The 19,577-nt window shown below is 50.6% G+C and overlaps 8 protein-coding genes across 8 annotated transcripts; 4 read left to right on the top strand and 4 right to left on the bottom strand.

Annotated features, from left to right (window-relative positions):
• Positions 1-369: 369 nt before the first annotated feature.
• Positions 370-1,585, bottom strand: J4E82_007611 (uncharacterized protein; the record flags this gene model as incomplete). The annotated part of the gene is made up of 4 exons (XM_051733855.1): positions 370-653; positions 710-779; positions 828-1,318; positions 1,372-1,585. The coding sequence occupies 4 exons, from the start codon at positions 1,583-1,585 to the stop codon at positions 370-372; spliced, it is 1,059 nt and encodes a 352-aa protein (XP_051586380.1).
• A 327-nt stretch (positions 1,586-1,912) lies between these two features.
• Positions 1,913-3,090, bottom strand: J4E82_007610 (uncharacterized protein; the record flags this gene model as incomplete). The annotated part of the gene is made up of 3 exons (XM_051733854.1): positions 1,913-2,408; positions 2,461-2,956; positions 3,003-3,090. 3 exons carry the CDS (start codon positions 3,088-3,090, stop codon positions 1,913-1,915), a joined length of 1,080 nt encoding a protein of 359 aa, XP_051586379.1.
• A 1,261-nt stretch (positions 3,091-4,351) lies between these two features.
• On the top strand, positions 4,352-6,780 carry J4E82_007609 (uncharacterized protein; the record flags this gene model as incomplete). The annotated part of the gene is made up of 3 exons (XM_051733853.1): positions 4,352-4,444; positions 4,501-6,472; positions 6,536-6,780. The coding sequence occupies 3 exons, from the start codon at positions 4,352-4,354 to the stop codon at positions 6,778-6,780; spliced, it is 2,310 nt and encodes a 769-aa protein (XP_051586378.1).
• A 90-nt stretch (positions 6,781-6,870) lies between these two features.
• Positions 6,871-8,148, bottom strand: J4E82_007608 (uncharacterized protein; the record flags this gene model as incomplete). The annotated part of the gene is made up of 2 exons (XM_051733852.1): positions 6,871-7,860; positions 7,918-8,148. The coding sequence occupies 2 exons, from the start codon at positions 8,146-8,148 to the stop codon at positions 6,871-6,873; spliced, it is 1,221 nt and encodes a 406-aa protein (XP_051586377.1).
• Positions 8,149-8,638: 490 nt separating this feature from the next.
• On the top strand, positions 8,639-10,439 carry J4E82_007607 (uncharacterized protein; the record flags this gene model as incomplete). The annotated part of the gene is made up of 4 exons (XM_051733851.1): positions 8,639-8,855; positions 8,905-9,602; positions 9,668-9,730; positions 9,795-10,439. 4 exons carry the CDS (start codon positions 8,639-8,641, stop codon positions 10,437-10,439), a joined length of 1,623 nt encoding a protein of 540 aa, XP_051586376.1.
• A 2,946-nt stretch (positions 10,440-13,385) lies between these two features.
• On the top strand, positions 13,386-14,296 carry J4E82_007606 (uncharacterized protein; the record flags this gene model as incomplete). The annotated part of the gene is made up of 3 exons (XM_051733850.1): positions 13,386-13,446; positions 13,500-13,946; positions 14,001-14,296. 3 exons carry the CDS (start codon positions 13,386-13,388, stop codon positions 14,294-14,296), a joined length of 804 nt encoding a protein of 267 aa, XP_051586375.1.
• Positions 14,297-14,363: 67 nt separating this feature from the next.
• J4E82_007605 (uncharacterized protein) lies at positions 14,364-17,564 on the bottom strand (the record flags this gene model as incomplete). The annotated part of the gene is made up of 6 exons (XM_051733849.1): positions 14,364-15,337; positions 15,405-16,033; positions 16,089-16,195; positions 16,446-16,976; positions 17,033-17,476; positions 17,529-17,564. The coding sequence occupies 6 exons, from the start codon at positions 17,562-17,564 to the stop codon at positions 14,364-14,366; spliced, it is 2,721 nt and encodes a 906-aa protein (XP_051586374.1).
• A 453-nt stretch (positions 17,565-18,017) lies between these two features.
• On the top strand, positions 18,018-19,105 carry J4E82_007604 (uncharacterized protein; the record flags this gene model as incomplete). Its single annotated transcript, XM_051733848.1, has 4 exons — positions 18,018-18,400; positions 18,452-18,668; positions 18,721-18,849; positions 18,908-19,105. 4 exons carry the CDS (start codon positions 18,018-18,020, stop codon positions 19,103-19,105), a joined length of 927 nt encoding a protein of 308 aa, XP_051586373.1.
• Positions 19,106-19,577: the final 472 nt, after the last annotated feature.

Here is a 19,577-nt window from a genome sequence, read left to right as displayed (position 1 = left end):
CAAGCATGGTTCGGCGCGATGTCGCCGATGGAGATGCTGGTAAATCTTGCCTGTCCTGGATCAGGACCTCGAAAAGGAGACGAGATCTACAGCGGCTCTGCCATTAGGTTCTGACTACTCTCTGAGTATATTTGCATGCCTTCCTCGAAGTTACCGAACATGCATATAGAAAGCAGAGCAATAGAAATGTACCAGTGGTTGTATAGACGGACAGTACATGGCTTCGTGTTCTAGTGATCGTCCGTTTATTACGGTGTCAGCCTGAAGCGAAACTGCATCAGCCGCAAATCAAGTTCCGTATCGGATAATGACCGGGATACAGCTCCACCTGCGGCTATCGTTTCCATAATATCATGCCGGTTCTGGCTTCTACCGACTTGTATTGTACACCCTCTCTAGCTCAGCGCAGACCGCATCGGTCACGTCCTTCGTTGACGCTTTGCCCCCAAGATCGCGAGTCGCAATGCCTCGCTCAGTGATGGCTTCCACGCTCTCCATTAATCTCTTCGCAGCCTGCTCCTCGCCTAGCCATGCTAGCATTTCAGATGCTGTCCAAAAGGTTCCCACCGGGTTTGCGACACCCTTGCCAGTAATGTCGAAAGCTGAGCCGTGGATTGGTTCAAACATGGACGGATTTTGGCGTGTGGGATCGACTGTTATCACTTAGTATAAGCAGGGTGCATTGTTTGTGAGATAGGAAAGTACGTACGGTTGCTGGTAGGAGCGATGCCGATGGAACCTGCCAATGCGGCTGCCAGGTCGGAAAGAATATCCGCGTGCTTGTTAAGTCAGTAAACCGTGACGAGGACACATATTGTGTTACTCACCAAGTTCGTCGCTACTATCGTATCTAACGATTTTGGGTCAAGAACCATCCGGCACGTCATGGCGTCGACGAGCATTTTATCGCACTTGACGTCGGGGAAGTCTTTCGCAACTTCAACAGCAATCTCGTCCCACATAACCATGCCGTTACGTTGCGCGTTACTCTTGGTGACCACTGTTATCTGTTTTCTCGGTCTGCTCTGAGCTGTTTCGAAGGCGAAGCGTATAAGTCGTTCCACACCATGACGAGTAAAGATGGAAACCTCTGTAGCCGTCTCCCATTTTTGGCCTTTGTGTGACCGGCCTCCTTGTCCAGCGTATTCACCTTCAGAATTTTCTCGGACGATTACCCAATCCAGATCACCATGCTCCGCATTGCGCAAGGGCGACGATGTTCCTCGGAAAATCTTGGTCGGCCGAACATTCGCATACTGCTGGAGGGTCTGGCAGATAGCAAGCCGCAAGCCCCAAAGGGAAATGTGATCAGGCACGTCTATTAATAAATTCAGCACATTAATATGCGAAGCTCGGTACCTCGTAACGTACCTGGCGCGCCTACAGCACCAAATAAAATGGCATCATGCTTCTTGAGCTTTTCTAATCCCCCATCCGGAATGTATTGACCAGTCTTCTTGTAGGTCTCAGAACTCCAATCGTAGTCTTCGAATTGCAGGTTGAATGTGCCATCTAGTTGTGCCAATTTCTTCAAGACTTGAACACCGGCATTGACAACTTCGGGGCCAATACCATCAGCGCCCATAGTCGCAATAGAGTGCGTGCGTTTGTTGGCGTCTGAAGACATGTTGACGAGCTGAAAACGAGGATTGAGAATGGGCGTGGCAACCGTGAACAACTGAATTGGTATCTTGCGCCACTCTATGTGTACTGTCTTTTAACCCGCAATACTCGGACTAAGAAACACCATGTTCAGACTGCTTGTATTTCTTATGCTGCGCTGTTGCGGCTGGTCCCGCCACTGGTGTGCTCGATTTGGGTAAGTGCGGGGAGAGACGGAGAAAGAAAGTCCGAGGCTTCGTTACCGATTTCCACTGCGCGCAGCACCCACTGACATCGAAGCTTGCTACCTTCAGAAGTCCCAGTGCTGTCCTTGATCAAACCAAAAAGGTATGTCGAAACCGGAGAACGGGTCCAAGCCACTAGAGTACTCAAGAGATGAGGCGTCGGCACCTTCCGCTCCGAGGAAGACATTCCAATAGCTATCGCTCTCACCAAGACCAGTACTATCTTGAGCTGGGTTGCTCGTTGCGGTAGATTCGAATGCTGAATTGGGTAGCTTGTCCCATGTATCATGGTGAGGCGCAACGCCATTGACCACTTGACCATCATTTTGATCTGGGGCGTCTTTACTGGCAGGTTCGTGCAAGATCGAACGTAGGCTTGACTCGCTTTGATGAACGATAAAAGAGTCTCTAGGGACGTTCGGCCTATGCCCAACAAGAGCCTGGACAGGCTTGTGTAGTATTCGAGCCCGCAAGTCACGAATGGCAGCCGAGCTTGCTTCAGGCCATGTGCTGCCGCGTCGCCCAAGATGTTGAAGTATGTCGAGGCTTTTGTCTGCGAATCTTCGTTGCATGCGTCAGCAGGGATAGACTATTTTGAACGTGACCCATTTACCTCACGACAACAGTATGGGCGATACGGCTCTCGTGAGCAGCGTAAAACATGATGAATGTACTGATCCATACAGCCCATGTGCAAGAGGGCCACAACAAAGCTAGTGGATTATGAATCGTTCCGATACTAGACTTGGTCTGGATGGCGCTGTGTAAAGTGGTGATGATGCTACGCGCAGAATTGATGCACTGTTGTAAGGCAGCGTCGTATGCGACGTCTTTGCGAGAGGTAGCCAAGACTGGGCGATACAACGAGATGATCGACTCGTGTCTAAGCAGTGTCAAGACAGTAATCGCGTAGGTAGAAGCTCCAGATTGGCTGTCCGGATCGATGTAGTCCTCAACATCATTCCACCACTGGCTTAGCTTGGCTATGATCGAGGTCGCTCGGTCGGGATCGTTCTGAACGTAGTGTAACGACTTGTTGCGCAATTCTATAATTTCGCCGCGTAACCTAGCTTGCTGCGCTTGAAGATGCAGCAGACGAAGTTTGATGCCTGTGAAATATGAGCTAGACCATCACCACACCATGACCAAACTTACAAGGCTCAATATGCGTCTGTGGGTGGTGTTCTGCTAATGGGAAGCATACGTCGATATCGTCATCGTGCAGGCCGAGCGGTAGGCCCATGGACTGGGAAATGAACCGATCGATGGCATACAGTGACCAAAATACACGTTGCCGAAGCTCTCTTGCACTTGAAGTGAAGGCTGAAAACCTAGCTGGGCAGCGATGAAGGCCTAGCTGCACGGCCATGCGCATGATGAGCCCTCCGATGCGTGATGCTGCGTTCAAGCGGAGCATGGACACTAGAAAGAGCTGCACACTGAGAGCGGCCTGCAGCGTAAGTATGCTTGTGGGACGTGATAGAATCACCCGAAGGCTATCGACAGCGGCATCGTATGACGGAAAGACGATACAGGCAGGGTATTGAATACATCCATGCCCAGAGGATTGTCGATGGTCTGCAAGCGAGATGGACATGATCGATCGAACTATCACCAGATCAAGCTCTTCCGAAATATCACGTTCAGGAAAGCCGTTCTTTGCATAGCAGTCGAAGTACTCTAAGATGGTCGGCGCGTGTAGGAAGGGGTAGAGCGTATGCCAATTGGCAAAATAGCTCCCAGAAAATGTGACCAGGTCTTGGAATGATATATGAAGTGTCTGGCTGAACGCAATTTCAGCGTCTCGCCATAGGCGCTCAGAAGAGTTGGGCTGCACTAGAGGTAGATGATCATCTTCACCCGGCACGATATCGCTTCCAGGCGTTTCTGCGGTAGTACCGGTAGGCACTGTGGACGGCCGGATCGCACTATACACCGACCTGATGAAGAAGATTCCACTGGCGCTGCCGACAAAACCTGGAAATTGATCATCTGGGACGCTGCGCATCAGGCCAACTTCGCGAGCAGGCTGTCCCGATGTTCGTCGTCGCTTCGAAGGTCGGTGTTCCTCCAGGGAGACATCGGATGGCGAATACCTATCCTGATTATGTTCCATGAGTGCAACCGCGCTTAGTGACGTCAAAGATCAAGTCGAGTGGTGTATTTGGTGACTGTTCGTGCTGATCTGATATGGTTGTTGAAAGCAGTGATCTTGTTACATGAGGGCGGAAGCGGTGGTAATCGGGTTATACGCCAAAGCTGTCTGCAAACTTTGTTCATTGCATCCAAACCTATTTCCAGCATACGGGTTGTATACCTTACGTGACAAGATTGTGCAAGGAGATCGTAATGGAAACGATGGCGGTGGCTGGGAGTGGCTTGAGATTTTAGGTCCAAGCGGCATAACCGTGCGAACCTCGGCGAAGTCCTGCGGCTGATTTGGCGTGTATCGCGCGTGCCTTTGCACTTTGCATCGTGACTTTACGCATGGCGACGCGCAAACGATGTCTTCGGCGACTCTCGATGCTTCTGCTGGGCGCCAGCTGCCAACCAGAGTTAGCAACGCGTGTGAGAGGTGTCGTCGCAACAAGAGCCGAGTTAGTTCCGCCCTCCCACAGCCCGTCACGCGCGCCATGGACTGAGTAAATCGAAGTGCGACATATCTCGTCCTTGCGCGCTCTGCGTTCGAGCAAATGTCGAATGTGTCGTAAGCAATGTCGAGGTGCCAGCCCGCGCACCGAAAAGAAAACGCACTCGGGGTCCTTCCCGTGAAGCTTCACACGAGCAACCGCCAGCTCCGATGCAGAGCCATGACGATGCGCATCAAACGATAGACACAGAAATCAACAGTCGCGATGAGAGTAGACGTGCCAGTATGGCAGAGGGCGAAGCTAACTCAGCCATGGATATTGCTCACCAGATCTACCGACTGGGAAGCCAGCCAACATTGAAGCGGACAACATCAGCCATACCGGGTGGTGACGTATATGGCAGAGCCCCGGCACCTCGATTAGACCGTACCCAAAGGAAAAACATAGTCGCTATCCTTGGCCATCCTTTACCACCCACCGACATGATGCGCGCGCTCCTAGAAGAGTACTTTGACTCGGTCCATTGGTTTAGCTTGGTCATCTATGAGCCAAGATTTCGGGCGAAGTTCGAATCTATCAGAGATGGTCATGCCTATCCCTCACAAAAGTCGTTCCTTCTTCTCCTATCCACTGTTGTTGGCATGGGAGCATGGTACAAATCTCACAAGAAAGACATGGATCTGGACTTTCCGGACGAAGATTGGTACGCCTGGTCGCAATCACTCATCCAAGGCGCGGGTTCTCAACTCACTGAACTGATGGACCAAAGTACGATTTCATCGGTTCAGACGTGCATCCTGCTTGGCTCTTACTATGTCTATCATGGCAAACCTAATTTATCTTTTGCGTTACTAGGTGCAACCATTCGAACGGCGCAATCGATTGGCCTTCATCGCCAGCCGCTACGAGGTGACTCTCACTCTATCGAGGAGAGGAAAAGAGTTTGGTGGACTATATACACATGGGACAGATTCGCTTCCATCACTTACGGTCGGCCTATTGGTATCAACGAGAAGGACTGTAATACAAACCATCCCATTGACATATGCGAGTCGCCATACTTCAAGCCAGGAGGTCCTCCAGAAGCGGATTTGACAATATGCTACTCGTCCTACCAACGAGAGCTCAACAAACTTTATCTCATTGCGTCACCTATTATCGAGATCATTTTCGGAATGCGCGCTGTGGGACCCAATGAACGACCTAGTGGGCCGCAGTACACTGATCAGATCTTAGAAGTGACGGAAAAGCTTTGGGCGTGGCGCCGGCATTTACCGCCTCATCTTCTACTTGATATGGCTTCCGACTGTAGTATCGACCAGTCTCGCACTACGCGTGTACACCAACTGCAGGCCTTATCTCTTCAGCTTACGTTTGACAACCTACTGATTATCTTCAATCGCCCGTTGATTGCGAAACAAGTGGACCATCTCATCAGGACGCAACCGGAAAGTGGCCATGGTGTCGCATTATCACCAGCAAGCCTTACGAACACCGGATCACCATTCCTTACAGCCCATGAGTCTAGCCCGCTAAATACAAGCCATATGTCGAGCACCGAGCAGTGGTGGCACGCGGCGTTGAGAACGTCGAAGGTCACCGAATTACCGCGGCTTTCTCAACTAGCCACTGATAGTCACCTAGTAGCTTTCTTGGCTATCAATCTATTCAATTCCGCTATTGTCATGGCTGTGTTAGCATTGTCCGATCCACTCTCGGACAGAGCACAAGAAGTCAAGAGGACCATTACGCGGATATTTCGCTTACAAGAACTACTCGGGAAGAAGACACAGCTTTCGATGCAGAGCAATGTAGTTCTTAAAGATGTCATCCAGATGCTGTTGCGTAGGGAAGCAGATACTATATTTGGCGAGAGCGACATCACAAGATCACATGCAGGGACGGCATTGATGTCTGTTGAAGACACCCTTCGTCTTCCGACGCAGCTACCATCAAATGGACACCATAGACCGCAACACAATACAGTGGACAGGATGCAACGCGTTCACGAAAGTATGGCATCAGTGCAGAGAGGTGAGTTGTTCTTTATGCATTTCCGACGAACTACGAAGCGTGCTGATGCTGTGCTCTACCTAGTTTTTCCTACGGGTCTCGATGGTATATATCGTGATGACACGGCTGACGTCCAGCAATGGGCTGCCAACAACGGTGATACGGGTCACTTACCTAGCGGACACAATGTAGATTGGTCAAACGCCGGCACACAGGACTTCCATCTCGAGGGAGAACTAGACTGGATCAGCGATGACAATAATGTTGACGTTACTGGCAACGGATTATATTGGTTCTGGGATTCTGTCTGGAATGAGCCTCCGCTGTAGCGGTCGCATCGCGAACAGTCTGCGCCAGGCGTCTGTTGTTCTCAAAAGAGATATATACATCAGCGCGATATGTATTCGGCGCATCATAAACTAGAGCTTTGGAAGATCAGACATGTGTTTGATCTGCTCGGTACAGCTCTCCGCAAATGTCCTATCGATACCAGGCCCATATATAAGCGATTTAATGCCGACTCTGTTCGCAACGTTGGTAAAAGCTCTTTCGGCGTCCGAGAAGGCGAACTCATGAGTTATGAGACTATCTAGTCGAACGCGCTTAGACTCCAACAGCTGAATGGCAAGCTTATAGTCTCCCGGTCCATATCGAAAGCTCCCTTTGAGCGTAGCTTCTTTGTCGCATATCTGACCGATAGGGAACGCGATGCTTGGAGACCCGAGCCCGGCTTGAACGAATATTCCACCGCGTTTCAATGCGGCTACACCGCAGTTGATACATGGCTCTGCTCCTGTTGCGTCCACCACAACATCAAAACCTGCGACCAGCCTAGCTTTCTCTGAAAGCTTCTGAGCGTTGGTTTCTGCAGATGCAGCTTCCATCATATATGTGTCGTCCGCGCCGAAGTCTGTCGCAAATGCCAGTCTGGTGGCTACGGCATCTATTACGATGACCTTCGCGGCACCAAAAGCTTGCGCCACAGTACAGCACAACAAGCCTATAGGCCCAGCCCCAAAGACTGCGACAGATTTACCCTGCAAGTTTCCAGCGAGTCCACAGCAATGTACAGCTATACTCAATGGCTCAACCAAGGCACCCTCACGGAACGATATGTGCGACGGCAGCTTATAGCAGCATTCTTCGGGTAGACAGTAGAAAGTCGATAAGGTGCCATTGTAGGGCGGGGTAGCAGCGAACTGCATCGATTCGCAGAGGTTGTAGCGGCCGCCGCGACATGTCTCGCATGTGTTGCATCCTACACCTGGTTCTAGTGCAACTCGATCGCCTACAGATAATCCTTTGACCTCTTCTCCACAGGCCTCGACGATGCCTGCAGACTCATGGCCAAGCGTAATGGGAGAATCAACAACATATCGTCCTATGCGTCCATGCTGCCAGTAGTGTACCTGGGTAGCCATCAACGTTAGTCAATGCAGTACAATATACCAGGAAAGATTGCATACGTCAGAACCACAAAGGCCAGTAGCTACAACCCTCACGCGAACATGCCTTGGTGTTCGAAGCTCTGGGATTGGCCGATCTTCGTATGAAAACTGCTTCGTAGAGCTCAGGACGAAAGTCTTGTTGATCGGTGCTGTGGTTGGATTCTCTGGAGACGATGCCAAGGACATATTCTGTGTGAGAGCGATGTTGGGATCGTAGACGTCGGCTGAGGAAATCATGATTTGAGACATAATTTACGGGAGTGTTTGCGGCGTATTTTCCCCATTATGTCCCCCAGATTATATCCCGGTCAAGCGTTGGTGTCCGACAACGAGTGCGAGTGCGTTTCGGTTCCGGCGGGTCATGCACGCTGCTGACTTTCGGATGCGCAGACCAGTCGGGCCACTTTGCTACCCAGCATCGGTTCCGCGGCTCTTAGCCAGAACGCTTCTGATTGGTTGGCGCACCAGGACCATAGCGATTGAGCGCAGATCAACTATCCGAGTGACACATTAGTGCACGCCGACCAAATTTCTTCGCTGCAGGGCCAACCTTGGGACCGGAACCGTGACAGGACTTGACTACACGCGATCATGTCAAGCGCTTTTGACGGCGAGAATCTGGGGATGATAAAGTTGTCATGCTTCCCCAGATTTCTCCATCACTCAACCGCATCTTCTCCGCGTCTTCGAGAACAGACACTATTTCTCTACGCCTGTCCTCCTCTTCACTCTCTTCAACATGGCTACCCGTAGCAACTCGGTCGCCAGCCGGAGTGCCAATATCCAGCAGCGCGCCTCCCAGATTGCTGGTCAAGTTGCGGCTGAACAAGGCTGGCTCGAAAGCAAGCTGAAGCCGAAGAAGATTACAGCCAGATACCCGATCAAAGGAAAGGCCTTGTTGTTCGCAACATGTGGCTTTGGTAGTCTTGGTGATGCTTTGTTCGGTTACAACTCTGGTACGTATGAATATGTATGTATGTTGAGGAAAAATACTGACACTGCTAGGCATCATGTCTGGCCTGTTGGTCAACCCGGTATTCGTCAGACGCTTCTTCAGTGATTATGGTGGTGCAGATGGTAGCACGGCAGCAGTCAACCCTTCTATCACGGGAATATCCGTCGCTTGCCTGCAAGCTTCCGCCGCTGTGGGCGCTCTTATTGCTGGACGTCTTGGTGACATGATCGGTCGCAAGAGGACTGTTCGTCTCGGTGGTCTGATATATTTCTTCTCCGCCTTTATCCAAATCTTTGCTCCAGGCTTCGCAACTTTCGTCGTCGGGCGAACGATCCAAGGCTTCGGAGTAGGCTTCCTCTCCATGACAGTCCCCATCATCCAAACCGAAATTGCGGCACCCCACGCTCGAGGCCTCATGGTTGGCATCGAATACACATGCCTAATCGCTGGTTACATGTTGTCTTGCTGGGTTGACTACGGCTTTCACTTCATGCTTCCGGACAACATGAGTTGGCAAGGCCCATTCATTATCCAGATCATCCTGTCCTTCATCCTGGTAGTCATGTCGTTCTTCCTCCCGGAAACTCCAAGATGGTTAGCCAACAACGGATTCATGCAAGAAAGCCTTCAGACAGTCGCAGATCTTCACTCGAGCGGCGACACCGACGCTCCGCATGTTCAAAAGACCTTCTTCGAAATCCAGGAGGCCGTCGTTTACGAAGCTGAACTCGGCAAAGCCGGTTGGATAGTGAGTCACCTCTTCCACATTGAGCTCATCTCATTCTGATAGACGCTAACGTACTCTTGCCACAGGAAATGTTCACTCGATACCGTAAGCGCACCATTGTCGGTGTCACCGTCCAGATGTTTGCTCAGGTGAGTTATGACTGTACAAAATGCATGTGAGACATACACTGACTTTGCATCTCCACATCTGTAGCTAAACGGTATAAACATCATTTCGTTCTACCTACCTTCAACGCTCGCCAGTGCCGGCTTCTCCGATGAGAGGTCTCTTCTCTATACCGCTGCAAATGCCATCCCTTACACAGCAGCTACCGTCGTTACATGGTGGCTAGCTGATAGATGGGGACGCAAGCCACTCCTCATCCTCGGTGGTGTTTTGATGGCCGCATTACTCGGCGTCGTCTGTGCTTTCACGGAAGCCTCGATGCCCATCATGACCCGAGCTAATGGCCAGTACGCTTTTATCATGCTTTACAACATCGTCTACGGATTTACCTGGGGTCCAATGCCGTGGTTGCTGCCTGCTGAGATTTTCCCGCTCCGAGGCCGCAGCAAGGGTATGGCGCTTGCTACTACGTCCAACTGGATCTTCAACTTCATCATTGGCATGGTTTCACCTGATGCTTTTGCGGGTATTGGTGGATACTTCTACCTCGTTATCGCGGGCTTCTGCCTCTTCTCAGCAGGCCTTGCTCACTTCTACTATGTAGAGACGGCGAACCATTCGCTGGAGGAGATTGCGATGGCATTTGGAGACAAAGCCTTCGCTGATGGAAACGAAGAGGTCATGGATACTGTCAAGGCTGAGGATGAGAAGATCCACAACAACAAGGTCTAGAGAACTGAAGACTGTAGGAAGTGAGGCAAAGAAAGGGGATGTGTTGTGTAGTCTCCCTAGAAGCATACTTTATGGTAAAGCTCAGTTCACATTTGATGATTCGATATATCTTCTTATACCCACGAAGGATCAAATGTTTATTGACTACGTGATAACTAAGCCGTGAAACTCGTGAATCATAGGACAAAGGATTGGATCCGTAAGCTAAACAAGCTTTGCAATATATTTCTCTAAGCTTAATCCTAAGTTAACAACAAACTGCCATTGTGTATTACCGCGAAAGAATCGTGACCAGATATTTAGCACAGCAAGACCAAGCGTGTAGGGCTCACTGGGTACAGTTAGGATGCTGTCGCTCTCTTCAACCTCGTCGAAGTCGATCACCGCATACGCTTCTTTGATGATGCACCGGACCCAGTGAAGAATGCGATGCTCTGACCGCGACAGCAAATCCTCTCGGAATGGCCTCGGGATGGAGCATAACCATTTACCAAGAAATATAGCACACTCGAAGCTGGATATGGCATGCTGAACGCTCCAAAAGAACGCTTGGCTTCGCGCAACTCTGTCAATTCCCAATCTGACAGGTATACTAAGCGCATGTGTCGAGTATAATAGAGCCGACAGTAGGTTGTCATTGCGCTCAATATCTGGAACGTTGGCTAGACCGTCAGCTATGACTTCAGCACTGCGTGACTCTAGGTGACGATAAGGTCCAATATCTAGTGATAGGCGCACGTAAGCCACCACCAATAGTGCGCTTGAGGTGAATGGGATGGGCCCACTCTCGTTGTTAGGATCAAGCATAGATTCCGGAGTTTGCTGCCAAAGCGATGTCCACGCGCGGAGAGCACGACTGATCACATGCAGCTCTGTAGCTGATATTGTGGCAGGCGAGGTAGCGGGAAAAGAAAGTTCTCGTACTACGTGAATCCGCTGAAGCAAGGCATGAAGAAGAATGTAGTTTCCGATTGGACTCGGTATCGGATGTACGAGTTCTGAAATATGTCAGTCGACCTTTAATTATAAATGAGAAGCCATTGCTTGGGTAGCTGACCTTGGTTTGCTGTGCCTTGCAGAAGTATCGACAATGCTTGTTGGAAGGGCATATGGTCTTCTCGCCCATCCCGCTGTAGCGCGGACCATTGTGCAGCGCTACTGGCTTGCCACACAGGGGTGCAGCAAGGCAATCGCAGATGAAGTTCGCTGCTCCAGAGCAGGGGGTGAATGTTGTATGCGATGCTATGCACATTGATATAACAGAATGCTACGAGCTTGGTACGTCTGGACGACTCGTGCTGTACCCATTGGTCCCACATCGCTGCTCTGGAGGTTGAAACGTTTCTGCTCGGTTCCTCTTCTCTAAGGCCGATATCTCGAAGCGTTTGTACCAAAAGGCCTCTGAGTGCGAATGCTTGCTGTAGTAGGTCTTTCCTTTCCCACGTCGCAAATCCCACCAGGATCAATAAGGTCTTCGCCAGATCCAGAGGCGACCATGGTCCTGTACGTCTAGTGGTGAAATGCGCTTCCGGTGAAACTATATTGGTAGAAGCGATAAAAGCAAGAGTCTGTGGACCGAAGTGTGACTCTTCCTGCCGAAGGCGTTGAAACACGATGGCTTTTGATACACGAAAGAGACGTTCTGAGCTTCGTCGCTCGAAGCAATATTGTGCTCCAGCAGCACACATAGCCAGGGTCAATTCCAAAGGCGAACATGACGGTTTGTATGTTGGCGAATGGATAAAAGGGAAGTGCGAGTGGAAACCGCCAAAGAACGCGGTGATATACCTAGTAAGTGTATGTCGAGAGGGTATCTGGAAATCGCTGATGGGTGAAGGAAAGCTCTCAAGCAGCGAAACCAAGAAATTGCGATGTTCATCCGTGACGTTGTATGTTCCACTCCTTGTTCTCTTTTCACCATCTTCTCCGTTTGATCTCAAATTCACTTGATCGTCGGCTGGCGCCGATGGTAGCCAGGTGCTGAAAGGTGTTCCAATGTCTTCAGGACCAGGAGAGGATCTGGTCTCTGGCTCCCGGGAATGGCGCCGGGATTCTTGATGATGCTCGCCGAGTCGCATCCAGTCAAAGTCGTACTCCGGCGTCCATTGGGCTGATAGACCAACACCGTCGATGAAGTTTACGAAGTCACGAAAGTCCTCGAATCCTTCATCGTGATATGGTGGCGCCTGCTGGAGCTCTTGGAAAGCCGGAGGAGGATGAGTGTGCAGTTCGAGTTGCTGTGAATGGGCCTGTGGGACGAGATGCGCTTCGGCGGCCCCTGCGCCGGGCACGTTCAAGCTAGATGCGTCTATCGTCGTGGCAGTTTCAGTCGACGTTGTCGACTCTGCATCAGGGTTGCCGGCATGATGGGTGATACGCCAATGCCTAGTAAGCAGGTCACGCCGTGTAAAAGCTGCTCCGCACCGACACGAGTATGGCTTTTCTCTAGTATCTATGGTGACATCAGTTATTACGACGCCGTCATCGTGGAGTCGCTTATTTGGAGGCACGAACGTGTACGGGTATGACGGATCAAATGCTCTGCTCGCTTGAAGCTCCTTGAGCAGTGACTACAAACATGAGCGAGGCCGTGCATGTGGTGAGAATTGTTGGAGATGGAATTGGAGTGAGGTGGGTCATTGTCTTCACTTCTAGGTTTTGCCCTCGGCCAATTGTGTCTGAGGGGTAGATAGCGCCGTGCCTAGCGCGCCATCTTCGGAGTAGCCGTTCCGTTTACTCCAAGATAGCGGAACTCAACGGGAAGACCTGCCAATACATCCCCGGCAGGGCTTTATGTCGGTGGTAAATCTTTGCGGAGTATGGACATCGCTGCAGCAAGTCAAACAACCAGCGCCTATCTTGATTGATTGATTGCGACGACGCTCGTTTCTGACCGCAACGAAGAAGAGTCAGCCCCTTTGGCTCAGGTCGACGCATCTTAGCAGAATGGCATCGCTTGCAAGATTACTCCCAGGTGTAGCAGTCATCACAGGCGCTGGGGGGACTGGTAAGCAGTTACGCATTGATACGCCGTTCTTCCTGCATACTTATGGTAAACAGGCATTGGGGCGGCCGTCGCCAAAGGTTTCGCCCGATCAGGCTGTTCGCGGATCGCAATTACCGACTTGAACCCGAAAACCCTTGACCAGACCAAAGACGCCATCCTAAGCATCAACCCATCTGCTCAAGTCTTCCACAGAGCTGGAGATGTCGCTGACGAAAGTTTCGTTGACGACTTCAACGACGAGGTGTTTACCAAATTCAAAAGATTAGATTATGGTGTCAACTGCGCGGGTGTACTTGGGGGCGATGTCATCAAAGCAGTGGACATGACCACTGAGCACTTCGACCGACTAAACGCTATCAACTACAAGGGGTCTTGGCTCAGTTGTCGTGCACAGTTGAGAAACATGCTGAAACAGAAACCTTTGGATCAGCATCCCAAGCAAAGGGGTTCAATTGTCAATATTGCGAGTCAGCTCGGCATCGTGGCAAGGCCGGGTGCTGGTAAGTCATTCATCTTGTGACATGTTGAACCCTGGATTAACGAGAACTCTACAGCTGCATACTGCGCCTCAAAGGCTGCTATAATCAATATGACACGTGCGAATGCCATTGATTATAGCGACGATGCTATTCGTGTGAACTGCGTTTGCCCTGGCGTTATTGAAACGCCAATGACTACCACATCGCCAGCTATGGTGGAGGCGTTGAAGCCTGCCATTGAGATAGCACCTATGAAGAGGATGGGTACCCCGGACGAGGTCGCTGACGCAGTACTATTCTTGTGTTCAGAACAGTCATCCTTCATTCAAGGGCATGCGCTCGTTGTGGATGGCGGCTACACAATCAACTGATCAATACAACTTACGATGATAATGGGATATATTGCATCTGAATATCGAAAGTATAATAAAAGTATCTTCATAGCTTCGTGGCAAGCCTTGACTCTTGGTCTTTCGGAATGCCAATCTTTTTCCAGTCGTTTGCTGACTCCCACGCGAAAGCCGCGTTGAATATCTTCTGCTCCTGCCACAAGCCACCAACTAGCTGCATCCCAACCGGTAATTTAACTTCAGGATCGACACCCGAAGGGGCAAACCCAACGGGAAGTGACATGGCCGGGTGACCTGTCACATCAAAGATAGCGGTATTGATGGTGATGCCCATACTTGGCTTCAGTGCATCCATTGGTGCGTCCTCCCCTCGCTTCCAATCTATGTTTGGCGGAGCTACAAAAGGTGTCGTTGGCATGACAATAAGATCGTAGTCTTGGAAAAGCTTCTCATAAGAGTCTCGGAGTTGTTGGGCGAGGTTCATAGTCTTCGCATAAAGACCTGGGTAGTTTTGCATAAGAGAGAGGCCGTTGATCATGGTATTTTTCGTGGATGGGAAGAGTTTCTGGAAAGTTTCGTTCGTCCATGGCTGTCTTGCGGCCTCGTAGGCTGTTGAGAAGAGACCTCTTCGACCGTGAGCATAGCCCAACATGTTGAGAGTACCTGCGATCCGTTGTTGGATGGTCCAAATAGCTGGTCCTTCTAGATGGAGAGGTAGCGAAATCTCTTCAATGGTAGCACCGAGACGCTCGAAAGACTGAACGGCCTTCCTCACGGTCGACCTGACATCTTGGTTCACGAGTCGATGCTCAAACCCTTCTTTGAGAATGCCAATCTTCAATCCTGCGACCGAATTCTGAAGACTCTTTGCGTACTGCGTAGAACCGTGTGTCGGTGCACCAAGTGTACGATCATCGTAGTCGTCTTTTCCACTGATTGCGTCAAGGCATAATGCTACGTCGCTTACTGATCTTGCTATGGGCCCGGCATGATCATTGATAGCGTCGCCGCTAGATATCCCAGTGTAAGGGACTAGACCATGCGTTGGCTTCAGTCCGACACCTATGTTTCCCCAAGTCAGTTTTTGATAACCTGGCACTGTTGTGCACAGTATCTATAGTACACTTACAGCCACAAAAAGATGACGGGACGCGGATACTTCCGCCTTGATCGGCACCAATTGCGATGTCTACAAGACCGCCGCCGACTACTGCGGAACCGCCAGATGTACTACCACCAGCAGAGTAACCTCTTGCATATGGGTTGTGGACGGTACCTTGTGCCGAAGTAAAAGATGAGGTAGAGTTGCAGAAGTTCTCGCATATAGTCGTTCCCACGATGTCAGCACCGGCATCTAGTGCTCGTCTAACTACGGTGGCGTCGTCATCAGGTGTCCACGCAGGGATGGCATCAGTTCCAAAGAACTGTGGCACTCCAGCCACTGCGACATTATCTTTGAGACATAGCGTCTTTCCTCTCAATAAGCTTCCTTGTGGATTGCCACTTATGAGAAACTTGTGGGCCCAAGCATTACCAAAATCCTGCTCATCTGCGGATGGTCGATGTACTTGCTCTCGTGGGTACTTCTCAGTATCTGTCCGTGCCGTATAGTCCGGTAATTGTAGTATGTGTTCCGCAACATCATGAACAGCAGCTAACAGCTGATGGTAGTCCTGGGATTCATTTGCTGGTATGCCGTCGGTAACACCGATGCTTTCCAGAACGGCTTCTGCGTCGCCCACCGCCACAAGATCCTCACTTCACTGGCATCAGCATACGTTCTCATGGAAACAGGACCATTGTTGCCACTGACCTTATAGGAGAGTCGAAAAAGACAGACATGATGGCGAAAGCCTGGTACTTGACACGAAGTTGTGCGACAACTGAGAAAATACAAGCAGATGTTGAGGCTATATCTTGCTATGAAACAGTATACATATTGATGTAGAAGAGATACTTTTACGTACTATGTAGCCAATCGCGGGTAGGTGGGTCGGTGGTTCCACAAATCATGCTAACGCAACAAGCTCTCCAAATGACCCCAACTCGTGGCGAGATCAGCTATTCCGCGGAAAAACTTGGCGCCCATAATTTCCGCCCGAATGGAATCTTACTCTTTGATATTGACGACCAGTCGGCCTTTCATCGATGCATGCAGATACCTGTCAACGAGGCTGGGGATTTCCGAGAAGCCTAGAACGGTCAAATGCGAAGAAATTCCGTGCTTGGCCACCACTTTCAGCATCGACTCGACTTCTTCAGCACTAGCAACATAGCTGCCCTTGATAGTAAGCTCATGAAACACCATGGCTTCCGAGTCGAACTGCCACTTGTCTTTTGGTAGTCCCAGCGGGACCATAACACCACCATTGCCCAGTTGTTGGAGGCACCAGGCGTTCGCTTGTATCGAATCGGTACACACTACGATGCCTGCGAGACCCTCGCCGGAAGTAAACTCTGATATTTTCTGTTCGGCATCTTTGGCGGTTGAATCCATAACCAGATCGGGTCTCAAGTGGTCAGGCAAGTCGAGCGCAAGCTGGCGACCTTCGTCACGGTTATCCATTGCTATCGTCCTGTATCCAAGTGCTTTGGAAAACTGTACTCCAAGCTGTCCAAGACCTCCGATGCCTACGATAGCTACAGCATCGCCCGGCTGGACCTGGGGACTAAGCTTTCGCAACGCGCCCCATACTGTCGCCTTTTGATGATGTTAGCAATGGCATTGCTTGCGATCTAGACACCAGACCAACTTACTCCAGCACACATCAAAGGTGCTCCCTGTTCGAAAGAAACTCCGCTCGGGAGATGCACGGTGGTTTCTGGGTCGGCCAGCATGTATTCAGAGAATGCGCCATCGTGTCTGAAGCCAGCCACAATTCGTCTTTGACAGAAGCGCGGATCAGGACGTTTGGATCTCCGTGAGTGCTGGCGACATCCTGCGCATTGCCCACACGCATTCTTGTAGTTCAAAACACCCACGCGATCCCCGACCGTCCAGGAACCTTGCACGTTCGCGCCAACCTGTACGATTTTGCCAGCAGGCTCATGCGAAGGAATCATTGGCAGTTCTGCCGGGAATTGCCCATTCCATACTTGCAGGTCAGAGTGACAAAAGCCAGCTGCGTACACCTCAATGAGGAGGTCATGGTCGCCGCACTGAGGTATAGCTCGCTCACATAGCTGATATGGTTTCTCATACTAAATGCCTATGTTAGATGGGCTTCCGAGAGTTCGTGTGACGTCATCCTACCTCTACGATCTGTGCTGCGCGCATCTTATCCGGCATATTCAGAATGAACCATGAACGTACTCGAACGACTGTGCTGCATCACTGCGTTCAATACCGTGGTCGTCGTCATCATAGCTTCATGCGATTGCTTGTCCCCACGTGTAGGACCGAATTCGGATGAGTTGGAGAGGAGAGTTGGAGTCGTTGGGGTCGACGATAAGACGGGACTGATAAGCGAGCGCGCCGTTATGGAGGCAGGGGGCCAGCTGCCACGTCCAATGACGAAATGAACAAGCCGCCGCCGGCTCCAGCACCATTCTATCTGCTAATTACCCCGCGATGGTTTTCAGGGTCGGCATCATGGCATTAAGAGGAAGTGATGCCGGATCAACCATGTGGTCTTGTTTCTCCCACACAGATCCGGCTGACAGCTTCTGCCATTGACCTCGGGAACCGATTCAGCAACTTACTTGACAGACCACCACCATCTTCCCTCATAACACAGCCATCATGAGCAAGAAGCGCGTTCTCATTTCGTATGGTGTTGACGTAGATGCGGTATGTGGGTGGCTTGGATCGTACGGCGGAGAAGACAGTACCAGCGACATTTCGCGCGGTCTGTTTGCTGGCACAGTCGGTACGCAGCGCCTCTTGAAGCTCTTCAAGAAGTATGACATGAAGACCACATGGTTTATTCCAGGCCATAGTCTGGAGACTTTTCCAGAAGACATGGCTGCAGTACGCGACGCTGGACACGAGATTGGTCTTCACGGTTACAGTCACGAAAATCCCGTCGATATGAGCATGGAACAACAACGGGACGTGCTTGACAAGACATACCGCATGTTGACCGAGTTCGCTGGCAAACCTCCAAGGGGAAGTGTTGCGCCCTGGTAGGTCGATGGATTGATTGCTTCCATCCGCCATGCTAACCTTCTTCTTAGGTGGGAGACTAGTCGCGAAGGTGCAGAACTGCTTCTTTCTTATGGTATCGAATATGACCACAGCATGAGCCACCACGACTGCCAACCTTACTATCTCAGAACTGGAGATTCTTGGACCAAGATCGACTACGAGAAGAAAGCCAAAGATTGGATGAAGCCGCTCGTTGCAGGTCAACAGACTGGCTTGGTTGAGATTCCAGCAAACTGGTATCTTGATGTATGTATGATCGGCAGTACAATGTAAACCACACGCTAATAGACGACACTAGGATCTGCCACCTCACATGTTTATCAAATCCTCGCCAAACAGCCATGGCTTTGTCAATGCGCGAGACACTGAAGACTTGTGGAGAGATCACTTCGACTACTTCTACCGCGAGTACGATGAGTTCATCTTCGTAAGTCTCAACTAAGGTATACCTATGGTATATTGGCTGATCTAATGCGACCCTCTAGCCTATCACAATCCACCCTGACGTATCAGGACGACCACATCTACTCTTGATGCACGAAAGGTTGATTGAGCACTTCAAGAAGCATGAAGGTGTTGAATTCGTGACTATGGAACAGATGGCGGATGAGTTCAAAAAGAAGAATCCACCACCCGAGGGAGCACTCATGCCTGCCGAAGCAGGGCTTAAACTGAAAGAGTAGCTAGATATTCGAATCCATGTCATTACTATTTATCTGATGTTCCCCCCTCAATAACTGTTGCATAAAGATAGTATTTTACTGCACCGCAACCGTATGTCAAAGATTAATTAGCAGTCGTCAAAAGAGAGCGATGCCACTTATCGGCCATTTCTGTAAGATAGGTAGATAACGGCAATGCACAGCCTAGCTCCGCACGAACTACGTTCTAGAAAGCTAAAATCTCCCGGGAACCGCAATCGCTGATGCAGATGGAAGACTAGTCACCTGCAGGGTGAACACTAAGGATACCGAACCCAACGAACATACTAATCGTGCCTCCAACTACCAGCCAAGACGAATACAAGACCTCCAAGCTGCTCAGTTCACAATCTCCGCAACCAGTTGGAGTTGCGATGATCCCCGGTGGCAGGTACCAAGAGGCTGGGGTATCATTGGAGACACCCCTGCGCCTGAGTCGCGTAGGTGTTGGAGT

This window comes from Alternaria postmessia, assembly GCF_024291825.1.
Source record: "Alternaria postmessia strain BMP 2775 chromosome Unknown scaffold_53, whole genome shotgun sequence".
Taxonomy (NCBI): Eukaryota; Fungi; Ascomycota; class Dothideomycetes; order Pleosporales; family Pleosporaceae; genus Alternaria; species Alternaria postmessia.
This window is presented reverse-complemented; position numbering and strand designations above follow the sequence as displayed.